At 38.5% G+C, this 15,531-nt stretch overlaps 1 protein-coding gene across 1 annotated transcript in view; it reads left to right on the forward strand.

The window, feature by feature from the left end:
- Window positions 1-14,873, forward strand: part of LOC110175779 (cilia- and flagella-associated protein 46) — a 136,163-nt gene extending 121,290 nt beyond the window's left edge. Inside the window, 5 exon segments of the mRNA XM_055162939.1 lie at window positions 2,415-2,496; window positions 4,624-4,760; window positions 6,366-6,464; window positions 6,746-6,815; window positions 14,687-14,873. Coding sequence (XP_055018914.1) covers window positions 2,415-2,496; window positions 4,624-4,760; window positions 6,366-6,464; window positions 6,746-6,815; window positions 14,687-14,873 — 575 coding nt within the window.
- The last annotated feature ends 658 nt before the right edge of the window (window positions 14,874-15,531 follow it).

Raw genomic sequence — 15,531 nt, forward strand, 5'->3', positions numbered from 1 at the left:
TATTTTTATTTTATTGCTCTTGATGTAAAATGCAGCCTCACATTTCCCAACAGGAATAAAAATAGTTTATTATAAAACCTTATCTTTGGTCTAGTGTTTGTGGACAGTATGTTTAGTCTTGCCTGTTTTCTATCTGAGAAAATGCAGTTAAGGAAATGAAACAACAGCCAAAGTCACTTACACAACACTTTATGAGAATAATAATAAAGAATGCAGTTCTATAATCAGATCAAATAATCACATTTCATACACAGAGGCTGGCTTCACACGAGACATCTTTTATAGCTTTTATTTAATAGAGCTTTGGAATCCAGTTTACAAAAGGAGACGTGTGCAAAATCGACTTTTAACAGTTTGTACCCATTGATTTATAATTTTCCCTTCGCATTTATCCACTCGAAGTTGGCTGCACAATTTTAGAAAAAACTAAGACAACTTTTGTGCAATTGTGATCAGATTGTCGAGATATATTTAAAAATAGGATTAAGTTCAGAGTGCACAATGTAAACAGCTAAAAGAGCATAAACATTTGAGAGGAGACTGAAATCTGAAGTGATAAACTAATCAAAGAATCCCGTGTTTGTGGATATCTAAACCAGTGGTCCCCAACCTTTTTTACGCCACAGATCGCTTTTATATCAGGGGTGGTGTATGGGAGGAGGCGCATGGTTAAGTCCTGGCTAAATCCTGTTTTAGACCCAGTTTTAGACCTGTTTTAGACCCAGTTTTAGACCTGTTTTAGTCCTGTTTTAGACCCAGTTTTAGACCTGTTTTAGACCTGTTTTAGTCCTGTTTTAGTCCTGTTTTAGACCAGTTTTAGTCCTGTTTTAGACCCTGTTTTAGACCTGTTTTAGTCCAGTTTTAGACCTGTTTTAGACCTGTTTTAGTCCTGGTTTAGTTATGGTTTAGTGGCAAGATTTTTCTACAAAAGACAGGATATTATTTTGCAGAGGACTTTCTACAATCTCTAAATAATTCCAACTTTTGAGATTTGATTAATGTATCAACCCTTAAAGTACATTTGACAGGTTTTGATGTTTCTCTAATTCTGACTTAATTTGGTGGGATAATACCTGTAAATGTAAATTATATTTTTAAACCAACCAAAAAGCAATTTGTGAAGAAAAGTTGAAAAATATGTTGACAATTATGGGAAGTACAGTTCTATTTTAGAGACTTCCGTATTGATGATATCACACTGCGGAGAATTCTGTCCAAGAGTTAGACACAATTTGCACAATTTACTCTCAATAAACACACTTTCCCAGCACTTTATACATGATTTTAACAAAATAAAGGTGTTTTTTGGGCTACTGTGCCCACCAGGCTGGCACCACCTAGTGCCTCACTTTCATTTTTCTCCAGCGACTAGGTCAGGATTTGGAATACACTAGACAGTTCGCAAAAACCCCGGCAATGCGAGTTTGGGCACCAGCCAATTAACGAAGGATTTAAAGCCAGAACAAAGAGAATGTTTAGTGAATATTATCAAGAGGAAAGTACGTTACTGCCCTTTTTCCTACAGGATTTGGGAAAAGCTTAATATACCAGTTAGCCCCGTTAGCGGCGCATTACATACGTCACGACCAAATAGCAGGTATTGATTAAATAAAAAAAGTACTCACCTAACATTGAGCGAACGAATCCTAATGCCGATGGTTTCTACGAAGTGAAATTGGCTGATAGCAATAGCAATTTTTCTAACAAGCATTGCAATAAAGATTGGATTTGCGATTGCATTTCTGTTCAAAGGCCACATTTTAAGCATTTCCAGGAGAACTGACAAAACCAAATATGAGCTGACAAACTAATACAATAATCACAATATATATAACATGTTTGAACAGATTTAAACTACAGGTTTAGCAGTTTTTATGCAGTATATACTAAACTATAGTTTGTGGAAGAAATTATTATACTTCAAAAATTGTAACATTTGTGATATACTAAGTCCGTCTTTTCAAATTGCGGTTTTGAAGGTTTTTTTCTGCAGTGTTAAATAAACAACTCTAGCCTTTCGTCCAGCATAAAAATATAATGAAGTTAAAAATGCCCTGCCTAAACCCCTTTGATACTTTATGGAGAGGCTCAAAGTCTTTCTCGCTATTTGATCTAAAAATAAATTAGACAATCTACAGTATAAACACAGCTTTATCCGTGGTTCTTTTCCAAATATAGATTCAAAACAGTGTTGTGTAACCTGAACTCAAAAGACTCGGACTTGGACTAAACTCCTTTGAAGATTTACCTTATCAAACCTATTTCTTTGTATAACCTGTTGTACTTTTCCATTTTGTTTAGTTGTGTTGGGTGGAATTACTGGCATGTCTTTAGATTGTGTATAGGGAATCTAATCCATTACAGCTTATGTATGTTGTATTACCCCAGAATGACCACTGTATTTACCCCTTCAGAATGCAGCGTGGTCCTTCTCTTTGACCTGGTCCAGAACCGAAAAAGTATCGCCCGCCAATCAGACCTCGACAAGGAAAAAAGGTAAAGGACTTTGACTGTCTAGAAAGGAGCGACATACTGGACAATAAAAGTCCTGGATTCTTGTGAGAAATGGGTTCGTACCACCACAGCGATTGGTTTATTTTTGTTTTTAAATCACTGAAATCTGCAACAAAACTGGACAAAATGTTTTTAACGCACAGTATTTAAGTTTCTGGTGTTGTTGCGTGGAAACTGAAGGTTATAGCTACACTTTGGAACATTCTTTAGGTAGAGAGAATAGAAGATAGATAGAACGATATGGAACGATATAGAAAGATGGATACAGCAGATAGATAGAACGATAGATAGACAGATAGATAGATGGACAGAATGATATAACAATAGAGAATGACAAATACAGTAGATAGATGGATGGATAGATAGATAGAGAGAGCGAGAGCGACAGAGAGAGAGCGATAGATAGAATGATGGATAGAATGATGGATAGAGTAAAACGATAGCTACAGCAATAGATACAATGACAGATAGAACGATAGGTAGATAGAACGATAGATAGATAGACAGATAGACAGATAGATAGAAAGATAGAACAATAGATAGATAGATAGATAGATAGATAGATAGATAGATAGATAGATAGATAGATAGATAGATAGATAGATAGATAGATAGAAAGATAGAACGATAGATAGAAAGATAGAACAATAGATAGATAGATAGATAGATAGACAGATAGATAGAAAGATAGAACAATAGATAGATAGATAGATAGATAGATAGACAGATAGATAGAAAGATAGAACGATAGATAGACAGATAGAACGATAGATAGATAGATAGATAGATAGAACGATAGAACGATAGATAGACAGATAGAACGATAGATAGATAGATAGATAGAACGATAGATAGATAGATAGATAGAACGATAGATAGATAGATAGATAGATAGATAGAACGATAGAACGATAGATAGATAGAACGATAGATAGATAGAGAACGATAGAACGATAGATAGATAGATAGATAGATAGATAGATAGATAGATAGATAGATAGATAGATAGATAGATAGATAGATAGAACGATAGATAGATAGATAGACAGATAGATAGATAGATAGATACAGATAGATAGATAGATAGATAGATAGATAGATAGATAGATAGATAGATAGATAGATAGATAGACAGATAGACAGATAGATAGACAGACAGATAGATAGATAAATAGAATGATAGAACAATAGAGATAGAATGACAGATAGAGTAGATAGAACGATAGAGTAGACAGATAGATAGACAGATAGATAGACAGATAAATAGAAAGATAGAACAATAGATAGAAAGATAAAATGATAGAACGATAGATAGATAGATAGATAGATAGATAGATAGATAGATAGATAGATAGAACAGATAGATAGACAGATAGATAGACATAGATAGATAGACAGACAGACAGATAGATAGATAGATAGATAGACAGATAGATAGATAGATAGATAGATAGATAGATAGATAGATAGACAGACAGACAGACAGACAGACAGACAGACAGACAGACAGACAGACAGACAGACAGACAGACAGACAGACAGACAGACAGACAGACAGACAGACAGATAGATAGATAGGTACAGTCGAACGATAGATAGAATGTTACATAGGATGATAGATAGATCGATACAGTAGACAGAACGATAGATAGAACGAAAGAAACCCCTAACTAACACATACACACATCAAGTGAGAATTCTTAAACCTGATAGCAGCACAGATACAAGATCGGATATATACTTTTTATGCCACACTGGAATATCCAGGACAAGTAAGAGTCAGGTTTGTGGAGATGCAAGCCCATTCACACAAGATGCATGTTTTTCCATGGAAATTGGGTGGAAAAACATCTGTAGCTTTGAACAACTGTGAGGGCCTTATCATATATTACTATGAAAATACATCACATGTTGTTTGTGTGTACAAGAATAATTCTGCACAACGTTTATAATATTGACGAATTAACGATTACCCGATTTTCAAAGCACAGATGGAGGAAATGGGTTGTTTCTAGCTAACTCAGTCTAGTTCTACATTCTCATTCACTTAAAGTATGTGCAGATGTAGTCGTGTGTTTGACCTGAGTGACTGACCTGAGTATATTCCAGCCCAGGACACTTGGCTGTGGAGACTCCTCTGCACACCGCCCTGCTGCTCAGTGTGGGCGGAGTCGGCTGCGTCGCTCTCAACCAATGGCACAGCAGCTTTCAACTCAACACCAGAAACATAACTGCTGTTCTGGAGGGTAAGTGGACTCGCCAAAATGTCCGTCTCTATTCACACTTACGGCACAAACCAGGAAGACGTTTGGAAACATGCAGTGACAACTTCCGGCAGGCTCTGTTTGCAGTAGTAAGTCTGCCAAAATCTAGACAAAAATCAGAAAATGGCCCAGTTTTCTTCATCTACATTTGATTCTAGTGTTCCGTTGTGTTCGGTTAATCAACAATAACAACCACACAACCTCATCAAGATGATTCCAAACAGCACATACATATGCAGTCTTCATTTTACCACTGATCACATTTTCTTTACTGGATTTTATCACAGTCGGTCGGTGAGCCCAGTGTCGGGAACTACACTGGAAGTTGTCAATGCATGTTTCCAAACGTCTTCCTGGTTTGTGACGCAAGTGTGAATAGAGTCTGTTGCACATTACCAGTGGTATGGGTCAATGTTATTTATTGCTCCATAGACACAGATGGCTGACAGCAAAAGTAAATATTGTTAAAATGCATGTATGTTACGTACCATATTTTTTGGACTATAAGGCGCTCTTAAAATCCTTTCATTTACTCAAAAATCAACAGTGCACCTTATAATCTGGTGCGATATATGTATTATTTATGGTTGTGCTTACTGACCTCGAACCGATTTTATGTGGTACACGGCGCTCAATAATCTGTTAAAATCTTTTAGTACGACTTTGGTAAACTACAAAGCCGCACCTCTTGGTGGATTGTCGGAGCATTGTAGTCAGGAGCCTCGCGGAGTGAAGGGCAGTGAAGTATAGTTCTGCGTCGACTCAGCGCACATTGCCGCCGTCGCCTTGTCACAGAAAGAACACACTATATTCCACTGAGTCGTGTCCTTTAGTCCGACAGAAGCTGAACCGCATCAGCGCACAAGGAGCGAGCTGTTTTTTCATGTGGTTTTAAGTTTCATTTCTGTAAAACATAAACAAATGTGCTGCATTAAACGCATTATTACTCAATGTATATTTGATTTCTCCTTGTAGAAAATAAAAAGCAAACTTAAATGATCCACCCACATTCACATTCATAATACACATTCACCAAGACACGGAGGCAACGCCGGGCGAATTACGCCACGATCTGCCAATGGATCGTAGACGTCTGAGCTAAGGGATCAGTCTCAAGTGTCGTCCATTTGTTTTGCTTTATACTTCTTATAATCCGGTGCACCTTATGTATGAAAATAGATGAGAGAATTCAACATTATTGATATTGCGCCTTATAATTCTGTGCACCTTATAGTCCGAAAAATACGGTAATTAACTTTTAAGTATTTTTAGATATTTCATGGCAAACTACAACGTAATCAATAGGGAAATCCAGCTCTCTGAAAAACACCAGTAGCATTTCAGTAATCACCACTGTTAGATATCAAATGCATCCAGTCATAAGCTTTTTTTTTAATCTAATGACCTCCTTAATGAGATATGTTTCCTGGCTAGATGAATAAAATAAAATAAACATTGGGGTATGAAATTAAGGGACAAAATGAAGGACAGCATCGGACCTAAAACCGAGGCTAACGGGTAGATATTTTCTTGTGGCTTCCTCAAAGGGTAAACTTATTGAAACATAACCACATTTGTGTTCTGTAGGTCTTCTTAAGGATAAGCAGACCTCGGGACAAGCCATCCACTCTCTGAGAAAAGCACAAAGCCTGGGCTCCCCCACAGAAAAGATGATTACATCACATGGTACGTCCTATATCAAATTGGATTCCCTTACATGATCCTACTGTATCCACGCCCAACCTTTGCAATATAATGTATGGACTGGGAATTCATTAAAATGTCCCTGTTACTTTGTGGAATATCCCTGCTTCCTCTGCGCGTCTGTACAGCTGAGAACAGAGACGAGATCCTGAATCCTTCCAATAATGAATTCAGCTTGGTTAGATACAGACGCCTCTTGTTTAGGCGTTGAGAAGAGAGCCAGAGTTAATACAACAATCACATTTTATTACTTCTTTTTGCAGGTCACGAGCTGAACCCGACGCCTGCCGATTACACCTGCGTTCTGTACGGACTCCCAAACTTTATTGTGCCGTGAGCTTTCATTTCAAGGTATTTTCTCTCCACATGCTGCTGAAGTTGACGGCGTTAGTGACATTTTAATGGATCCTCTGTGTAGTCTGTTTGCGATACTTGTTTTGCGATAGTTTTGTAAATGTGTACGGAAGTTGACCGTTGCATATTGTTCTACATTCTAAATTGCAAGAGTGAATTTACTTAGAATAAAATATAAAATATCTTATCGCACTGTTTCTCAAACTCTGAGACATTTTCCTAATGAAAATGTGACACTTGCAGCTCTTAAAGGGTCCATGCTACACAATTTTCCAGACCTGGAGTTGTGTTTTGGTTCATTTGCACATGTTTAACACACAAACCCTGCATATTTAGACTGTGTTCTTCTCTGAAAGCGAAAAAACTCTATTCCATCTTGTGATGTCATGTGGTAATACAGTGTTTCTCACAGAAAACTGGTTAGTCAAGGTGGTGACGGTGGGATGGGGGGAAGGATAACATGCTGGCAAAAGGAAGGACCAGGGAGCAATGACTGTAATTTTGCGAGGCTTCATGTGGTTTGGAGGGACGTAGTCAAGATGGGGGGGCAACTGTTGTCAAGGCAACCACCCCAACTATAAAGCGCTGCGGGAAACACTGTAATACAGGAAGAGACCCACTCTATTTTGAACTCCATCCACCCTCATCAGTCTTGGAATTGCAAATCTCCACTGAACTAGACGTACTTAAACGTAGCTGTTAACTTGAAAACCCCCATTTCATGACATCACACGGTGGAACGGAGCATTCAGAGCTTTGAAAAACCAGCATTTTTATTTTGAGCAGGGTCATCTCACCACAGATCTAACATGTAATTTGGCTTGGATTGCGTCACTTGCTTAGCCTCATTGATCAGATGGTTTCAGTTCATGGAAACCGTCTGACCTCGCAGCATTGGGATTCGTTTGCTCGACGGTAGGTAGGCGGGTTCTTTTTTGTTTAACCAATCACTGCCTTTTGGTCGTGACTTATGTAATGCACCAAACCCTGTAGGAGGAAGGGCAATAACGTCTTTCTCCTTGATTAAATTCACCAAACATTCTCTTTGTTCCGGCTTTAAATCCTCAATCTCGGGAATCGTTGCCAACACAGAATGTCTGTCTTCGTCTACATCCATCTCGACCGCTTTGTTTACTGTTGTGCTGTTCCACAAAAGGGACCCAGACAGGCGCGATGAGTTTGACGTCATGCCTTCTCATCTCTTCTCTGACTGGCCGGTGTGTGATCTACAACCACTGGGCTTCATGCAAATCATCTAGTGTATTCCGATTCCTGACCTAGTCGTTGGAGAGAAATGAAATTGAGCGGAGGCACTAGGTGACGTCAGCCTGGCTGCCTCACCACAGACCTGATCTGTGGAATTTGGCTTGGATTGCCTCACTTGTTTGCCCCATACATAGATTAATTTAAAGCCATTTCATGAACCATTCTAGGCAAATAAACCAGACACCAGAAAGTTACCTAATGCCTCTTTAATTTTGTTTTCGTATCATTTTTTTCTTGCACTGAGCCAAGATTTTTAGGATGTGTTCGGATGAGAAGAGACGAAAACCTAGTCCTATATGGTCGTTCATTTGCACAAACGTCAGGGAGATTGACAGAGGAAGTCGATTTTCCAAAAATGCTCCTGTCTACTTGTACGGCCCAGTGTGTGTCGAAGCACATATGCAGGAAACGTGCCTGTCTCAGCACAAGAAATCCACAGTGGAAATGACTGGAACCTGTCCAGGACTAAACCAGGAAAAGACCAGGTTTAAGACAAGATTAAAGCAATAATCAAGACTAATCCGGGACACATTTGAATAGTGAGACCTTCTAATCTTCTGCTTCTCATGTTTGTTTACTTGCTTATTTAACACACACACAACATGCGCATTAATGCCAGTTTTCATTCATTTATGTATTGTATATTTGATAAAAATGGTAAATGTTATATTTATTTCGCTCTTTTCTTCCTTCAAGGCGCTTTATATCAAGGAGCCGCTCACACATTCACACATCAATGCACACAGACACTGGTTTTGTCTTGCCCAACAACACAACAGCATTAATCATCTGTGGGAGCAGAAATCGCACCACAGATGTGTTTTGTCTACCAACTGATACCTGATACCTAATTACCTTCTGTCACCCAAAGATGTTTCAGTGATGATTACATGTTTATCAGTCCAAAAAAAACATAGATTCATCTCTGGCTTTGACTCATTTCAACGGCTCTTACTGGATTTTTGTTAAATTAGTTTAGCAACAATAAAAAAGTTTAGTTTATTTATTTACTGAGACAGAGACCGTGCACAATTAACATTAACCTTAACAGGAGAGATGCATTGTACCAGGTTGTAGTCCCAGTGCTAATTTCCACCTGTCGTCCCTGGAATGATAAATGCAGCTAATATGTTAAGACGACCAAGTATAGACTGGCAAAAAACACACACAGACACTTGCACATGAGGTCGTCTTTGGCCCACAGAAAGAAAGAGGCAGTGTCAGCAGTCACCTTCAGTCTCTCTCTCTAAAACCTTCAAATCAGGCAAGAAATCTAGGGGTAATAATGGACTAAGACTTGAATTTTAACAGCCACATCAAATCAATAACATCTGCAGCCTTTTACCATCTAAAAATATAGCAAAAAGCAAAGGTTTACTGTCTAAAGTAGACTTGGACAGACTTATCCATGTGTTTGTCTCCAGTAGGTTAGATACTGTAATGACCTCTCACTGGCCTCTCCAAAAGAGTTGTGAGATGCTGCAGAACATCCAGAACGCTGCAGCTCGGGTCCTGACTTGAACTAGGAAGTACGAGCACATGCGTCCTGTGCTCAGGTCTCTGCACTGCCTCCTGTGGCTCAGAGACTTTAAAACGGCTCTGCTTGTACAAATCTCTCCATGGCCGAGCACCAAAGTACATCTCTGACATGTTAGTGCCAAATGAATCATCTTACACTCTGAGGAGCTCAGGGACCAGCCTCCTGCTGGTGCCCAGAGTCAGGACTAAACACGGGCAGTCAGAGTTTCAGATTCATGCAACTAAAACCTGGAACAGTCTTCTTGAACATGTGAGACAGACTCTACTTTGACACTGATTAGAACCAGACTCAGGTTCTGTTTAGCTGTGTTTGACTGAAAGGTTTTCATTCTGAACTCTTCTCTCTAATTTATGTAATTAATGTTGCTCTCTCTTTTTTTTTTTTTTTTATCTTTAATTTTATGATAATTATTTATGTTTGATTTGTGTTTATTGTGATTTTAATGTTTTTCTTATTCTGTAAAGCACTTTGAATTACTTTGTGTACGAATTGTACTATAAATAAATGTACAAATAAACTTGCCTTGCCTTGCACATATGTTGAGTTTACGTGTCTAATAGAGTCATTACATTGATTTTCTATTCCTGGAAACTCATCTAAGCTTAGTGTACAGCACGGGTCTCCAACGTGTAGCTCTCCACCCCCTTTCAAGTAGCTCGCCAAGGGTTTTCTGAATTACAATTAAATGCCTATCACCACTGTACATGTATCATTTTGATGCTTAAGTTTGTACACTACTAAATGGATAATGATTTATATTTTATAGCCATCAATCTTAGGGTGACCAGACATGCGTATTTACCCGGGACAGTCCCAGTTTTGAGCCCAGTGTCCCCTGTCCCACCAGATTTATCCAAAACCAGTGATTGTCCCACTTTTATACAATATAAAAGAATGAGAACTTCGCACATCAGTTACTTAAGACGGGTCTGTTGGAGGTGAGGGAGCAGCCCTAGAACATAGAGAAAAATCCCACACACCGTCTTACTTGCAAATTGTGAGATTTATTAGGACAAACTGTGCAATGTTTCGGCAGTAGGCCTTCGTCACGCAAAAGTTGCACGGTTTGTCCTAATAAATCTTACAATTTGCAAGTAAGACGGTGTGTGCGGGATATTTTTCTATATCCCAGTTTTACACAAGAAATGTCCCATGTGTCTCTATTTTTGACCTGCCAACAGTAAAGAGAGGCATACATAGTCATTTGTTTAGGTAAATTACAGAAAATTTGCTTCAAAAATGCTCAAAACACAAAGAAAATGTGACTATACTGACTCACATTAGTGCCAAGTGCAAAAAATGTTCCTTAATTACGCGCTTGTTTCACAATTTTATTATTTCGACCAACCCAAACCAGGGATGTCCCAGTTTTTTATTTTGAAAATCTGGTCACCCTAATCTATCTGTACCTCATCTAAGGCTAAACTAGTAGCTCTCTGGCATTTTATTTTTGTAAAGATCGCTCACACACAAACAAAAATTACATTGTGGCTTTAAATAAATGTGTAACATAAATCCAAAGTGAATCAGACATTCTAAATACCTTTTCTGTTTCTTAGGGGTCTGTTTCTGCTGTTGATTTATTGAGTCTATTTCCTGTTTTAATGACACAGCAATTTACACTCTTTGTCTTTCTCCTGATGATTTGTACCTCTGGGAATGTGTTTCTCCTCCTCTGACCCCAATCCTAATTTTCCGGCCTCGTCAATCCTCAATCAACATGAAGCCTTGTGTGACTTAACTCCAGAGGCTCAACCATCCTTTTTCATTACAATAAATTAAACATGTTTACCTATTTGGATTTAAGCAATGTTCATCCGGCACTTCAAGGAGCTACTAATCCAGTTTGTTTGGTAAATTGGTAAATACAGGCCTTAAGAAACCCTGTGACCTGCTGTTCTCACTGACACTGCCTCTTTCTGCAGAAAATAGATTCAGATTCTTGACAAAAGCTACATGTTCTGAAGCAAACCACAGATTTTCATGTTTTTCTAATGCTAACTTGGTTTGGTGGGATAGAACGCTGTCCTAAGTATTCATCATATTTTTACAACAGTTAATTGGCAGTTTCCCTCACCTATGGTCATGAGCTTTGAGTAATGACTGAAAGGACGAGATCGCGGATACAAGTGGTCGAAATGAGTTTCCTCCGCAGGAGAGAGAGATAAAATGAGGAGCGCAGTCACGCAGGAGGAGCTCGGAGTAGAGCCGCTGCTCCTCTACATCGAGAGGAGCAGCTGAGGTGGCTCGGGCATCTGTTCCGGATGCCTCCTGGACGTCTCTCTGGGCAGGTGTTTCAGGCATGTCCTCACCAGGAGGAGGCCTCAGGGAAGACCCAGGAAATGCTTGAGGGACTATGTGTCTCGACTGGCCTGGGAACACTTGGGGTTAGTATATATCATATTTTTGTTAACCTCCACAAAATATTTCAATAAATATCGTACTATGAGATGTATATCATGAAAATATCGTACAGAGAGATTTGGATTTCGTTACATCCCTAATGGATAGACTTTATTTTTAGTCAAAGAGGAGGAGGTGGAAAGGCTGGTGGTTCTGCTGCTGCGGGAGTGGTCCTAGATTACTCAAGATTGACTCTTGTGAGCGTTTGAGCCATGTTAGAATGAATACTTGATACTATTATCATTCTGTCTGCATCTCTAAAGCTCAAAATACACCTTGTGATATCATGAGAGAGAAGAACTCAGCCTAAATATGCAGGATTTGATTGTTAAACATGTGTGAACGAAACAAAACACAACTCTAGGAATGTTTGTGATGAGGAAACTTCACTATAGCAAAGAATATAGGGTGATATGGACCCTTTAAAAACATTGTGAGAGGAAAAGAAAGCAGCAATATTTGTGAAAGTGCAGACAGAGTGAGGATAATCCCTGTTCGTTTTCCACTCGATGTTTGTAATCAATACGTCATTTAAAATTCAAAGTTATTTCACCAATGGAAATCTTTACTTGAGCTAAAGACGCACTGACAGTGGAATATTGGCTTGGTCTTTATTGATCTGTGCAGCCCAAAGGTTCCTCTTACAAATGCTGCATCAATGTTTACTAGGCCTGCTGATACTTTACAGCTGTTGTCATTAATATTGTCTGAGGTTGTGATGCTACCTGGAAGCACTGCTCTGTCTGAAGCTCTGGTACTCAAGTTAGACTTTAATCCAAGCAAACTGACCAGAAAGAGCTGATTTGTGTGCTTAACTAAGTTACTCACACATAAAATTACAGTCACAAGCTCGCAGGCATTACCGAATACTTTTTCATTTGGACACTCTTGCATTATTCATTGTAAATCAAACTCTTAAACTGAACCGTGAACGCTCGTATTGATCACAAGCTCCTGAAAATGTGCAGTTCAAATCCATTTTGTGTTTTTTCTTCAGTTTTCAGACTTAAAACTTATTGTTTTAGTCGAGACCGAGACAAAACCAAGAATTTTAAAGGTTGAGACCGAGACAAGACCGAGACCACGGCCCATCTAGACCAAATCGAGACCATCTTAGTCATTTTTTACATTTATTTGTATTTTACAGTTATTTTAGCACATATATATAAATGTTTTTATGAATCTATCTCCATTCTATATGATTAATGTTCATTTAAGCTTAAAATAATCCAAGCAAACTATACTGCACTGAAAAACACTATGCCCCTTTTTTGGACCCTCACTCACAGTTTGAGAAACGCTCCTTTAATCCCACTTACACTGTCACTTTACAGAAAACAACTTCAAACTTAAGCAAGTGGGTTTTTTTAAGTTCATAACATTTACAGTTACATTATCTTACTGGTTTTGCAGTGATATTTAGCAGCCTCGGCACATTCACCGGCTGTAATGAAATATGATCAAACTCGTCGTGTGTCAAGGCAAGACCGAGACCAAGCACCATCAAGACCGAGACCAAATGCGCTCGAGTCCAAGATGAGACCAAGACCGTAAAAAAGCAGCACGACCAGTCTGGAGTACTACGACACTATTAAAACTTAAAGCTTTTTGACAGTGTGTTTGCCAGTGTGTGCGTTGTGTCACCATGGTAACTGCTGAATATTCCACCATTAAAAATATGTGTAGAACACCCCCAGCTTGATGTCACTGCAAAGTATCTCTAGTTTTTGTTTGTTTAGTTTTCTGGTATGTATAACTAGAATGTGAGTAATATACAGAATATAGCGGCAAATAACTTTAGTGCATGTGGCAGGTTTTCATTTGATTCTAATTATTTGGTTTTATCATGCCTGTGGTCAGTGTTTATCATATTTTCAATCAGTCTGTGTAAGGGGCAGTTTGTGGGGAAAAGGTGAGTTCTAAAGTTGAATGCTTCTACCTGGAGCTGGGCAATTAACGGGCCCATATTACATCATCACAAACATTCTTGGAATTATGTTTTGTTTCATTCACACATGCTTAACACACAAACCCTGCATATTTAGGATGAGTTCTTCTCTGAAACTAAAAACAATCTATCAGTCATCCAGGTAGAATCCATGGCAAAGAAGAAATTCAATTTTGTCAACTGGACAAAGTTTTTTTAGTCAAATTTAAATTTAATTTCTCCTTTGCCTCAGTTCCACCTTGTGATGCCACGTGGTAATACTTGAAGTGCTCCTTGTCTTTTTAAACTCCATACACCTTCATTAGAATCATTTGGGTGATTTTCAACTCTGGAATTGCCAAACTCTCCAGAACTGATGGTACAAGAAGCCGTAAACTTCAAAACTCTCACTTTATAACATCGCAAGGTGGAACAGAGCATTTTGAACTAGAGATGTAGACAGAGTAATATCAACGATTCCTCAAACACGTGTGAATGAAACAAAACACAACTCCAGTAAGTTTTTGACGAGGTAACCGCTTTAACATGACTTAAAGCTCACAAGAGTCAATTCGGCGTAATGTAGGGCTTTTAGTCTGAGTCATTTAAAGGTGACCGTGCTGACTCTGAGCATAAGATTTACAGTAGTTACATGATATTTTTTTGCGATTTAAAATGCTAAAAATGTGTAAACTTGTTTGTGTTTTGATCCAGGTCGAACGTAGCTGTGGGGGCGTTTGGCAGATGGAGCCATGCCTCAGACCATGGACAGACTGGGAGTGCATATGTTCAGAAGGAGCTCCGGAGTCAACTGAGTTACGTGATGTTTAACCTGGAGAGATGTGAGCTACAGGCATTTGGGGAAGTAGAGAGCTTTACTGAACATGATCAAATCCTATAAGAGGCAGCATTTATTGAAATTAATATTGATGGAGCAATTTACAATAAAAATCTACCAAAAATCTTTTACTGAAATTGCAGAAATAATGATGGTAAAAGAGTGCATATATTAAAACGTGTAAATTAGTTTCAGATGATAAAATATATAAATTAAAGGTGCAATATGTAACTTTCTGGAAGTGGAACATCAACTGCATGATTCTTCTCTATGGAGATCAATCGGTTTCATGCCATATTGTGGAATATTATAGCAGGAAAAGGCCTTCCTCCAGGACAAGTAAGAGTCAGGTTTGTGGAGATGCAAGCCTGCTCTCAGTAAGGACACATGTTTTTGAGCTTTGGGGATTTAAACAGACTAATAATGCAGGATTACTCAAACAAAACACAGCTCCAGGTCTGTTTTGATGAGGTAACAGTTTTATAACAGAACTTGTGTAATACTGGACCTTTAACTAATATGTGAAGTGCAAGTCCCTTGATCATCTTCCAGTTCACAAGTGGGAATTCTCAGTTCGAGTTGGTTACTAGGTGCCTGAATGCATCATTAGATTACTCTGATTTACTGAGCAGCAGAAAAGTATGACAAAAAAGTTGTGCTAAACCTTGTGTGATGTGTGTAAAGGACAGAGCTGTGTTCCACTTTTACTTCTATTTACCCT

The sequence above is a fragment of the Boleophthalmus pectinirostris genome, unplaced genomic scaffold (assembly GCF_026225935.1).
Source record: "Boleophthalmus pectinirostris isolate CB_2022bp ecotype Guang Dong unplaced genomic scaffold, ASM2622593v1 HiC_scaffold_5, whole genome shotgun sequence".
Lineage (NCBI taxonomy): Eukaryota > Metazoa > Chordata > Actinopteri > Gobiiformes > Gobiidae > Boleophthalmus > Boleophthalmus pectinirostris.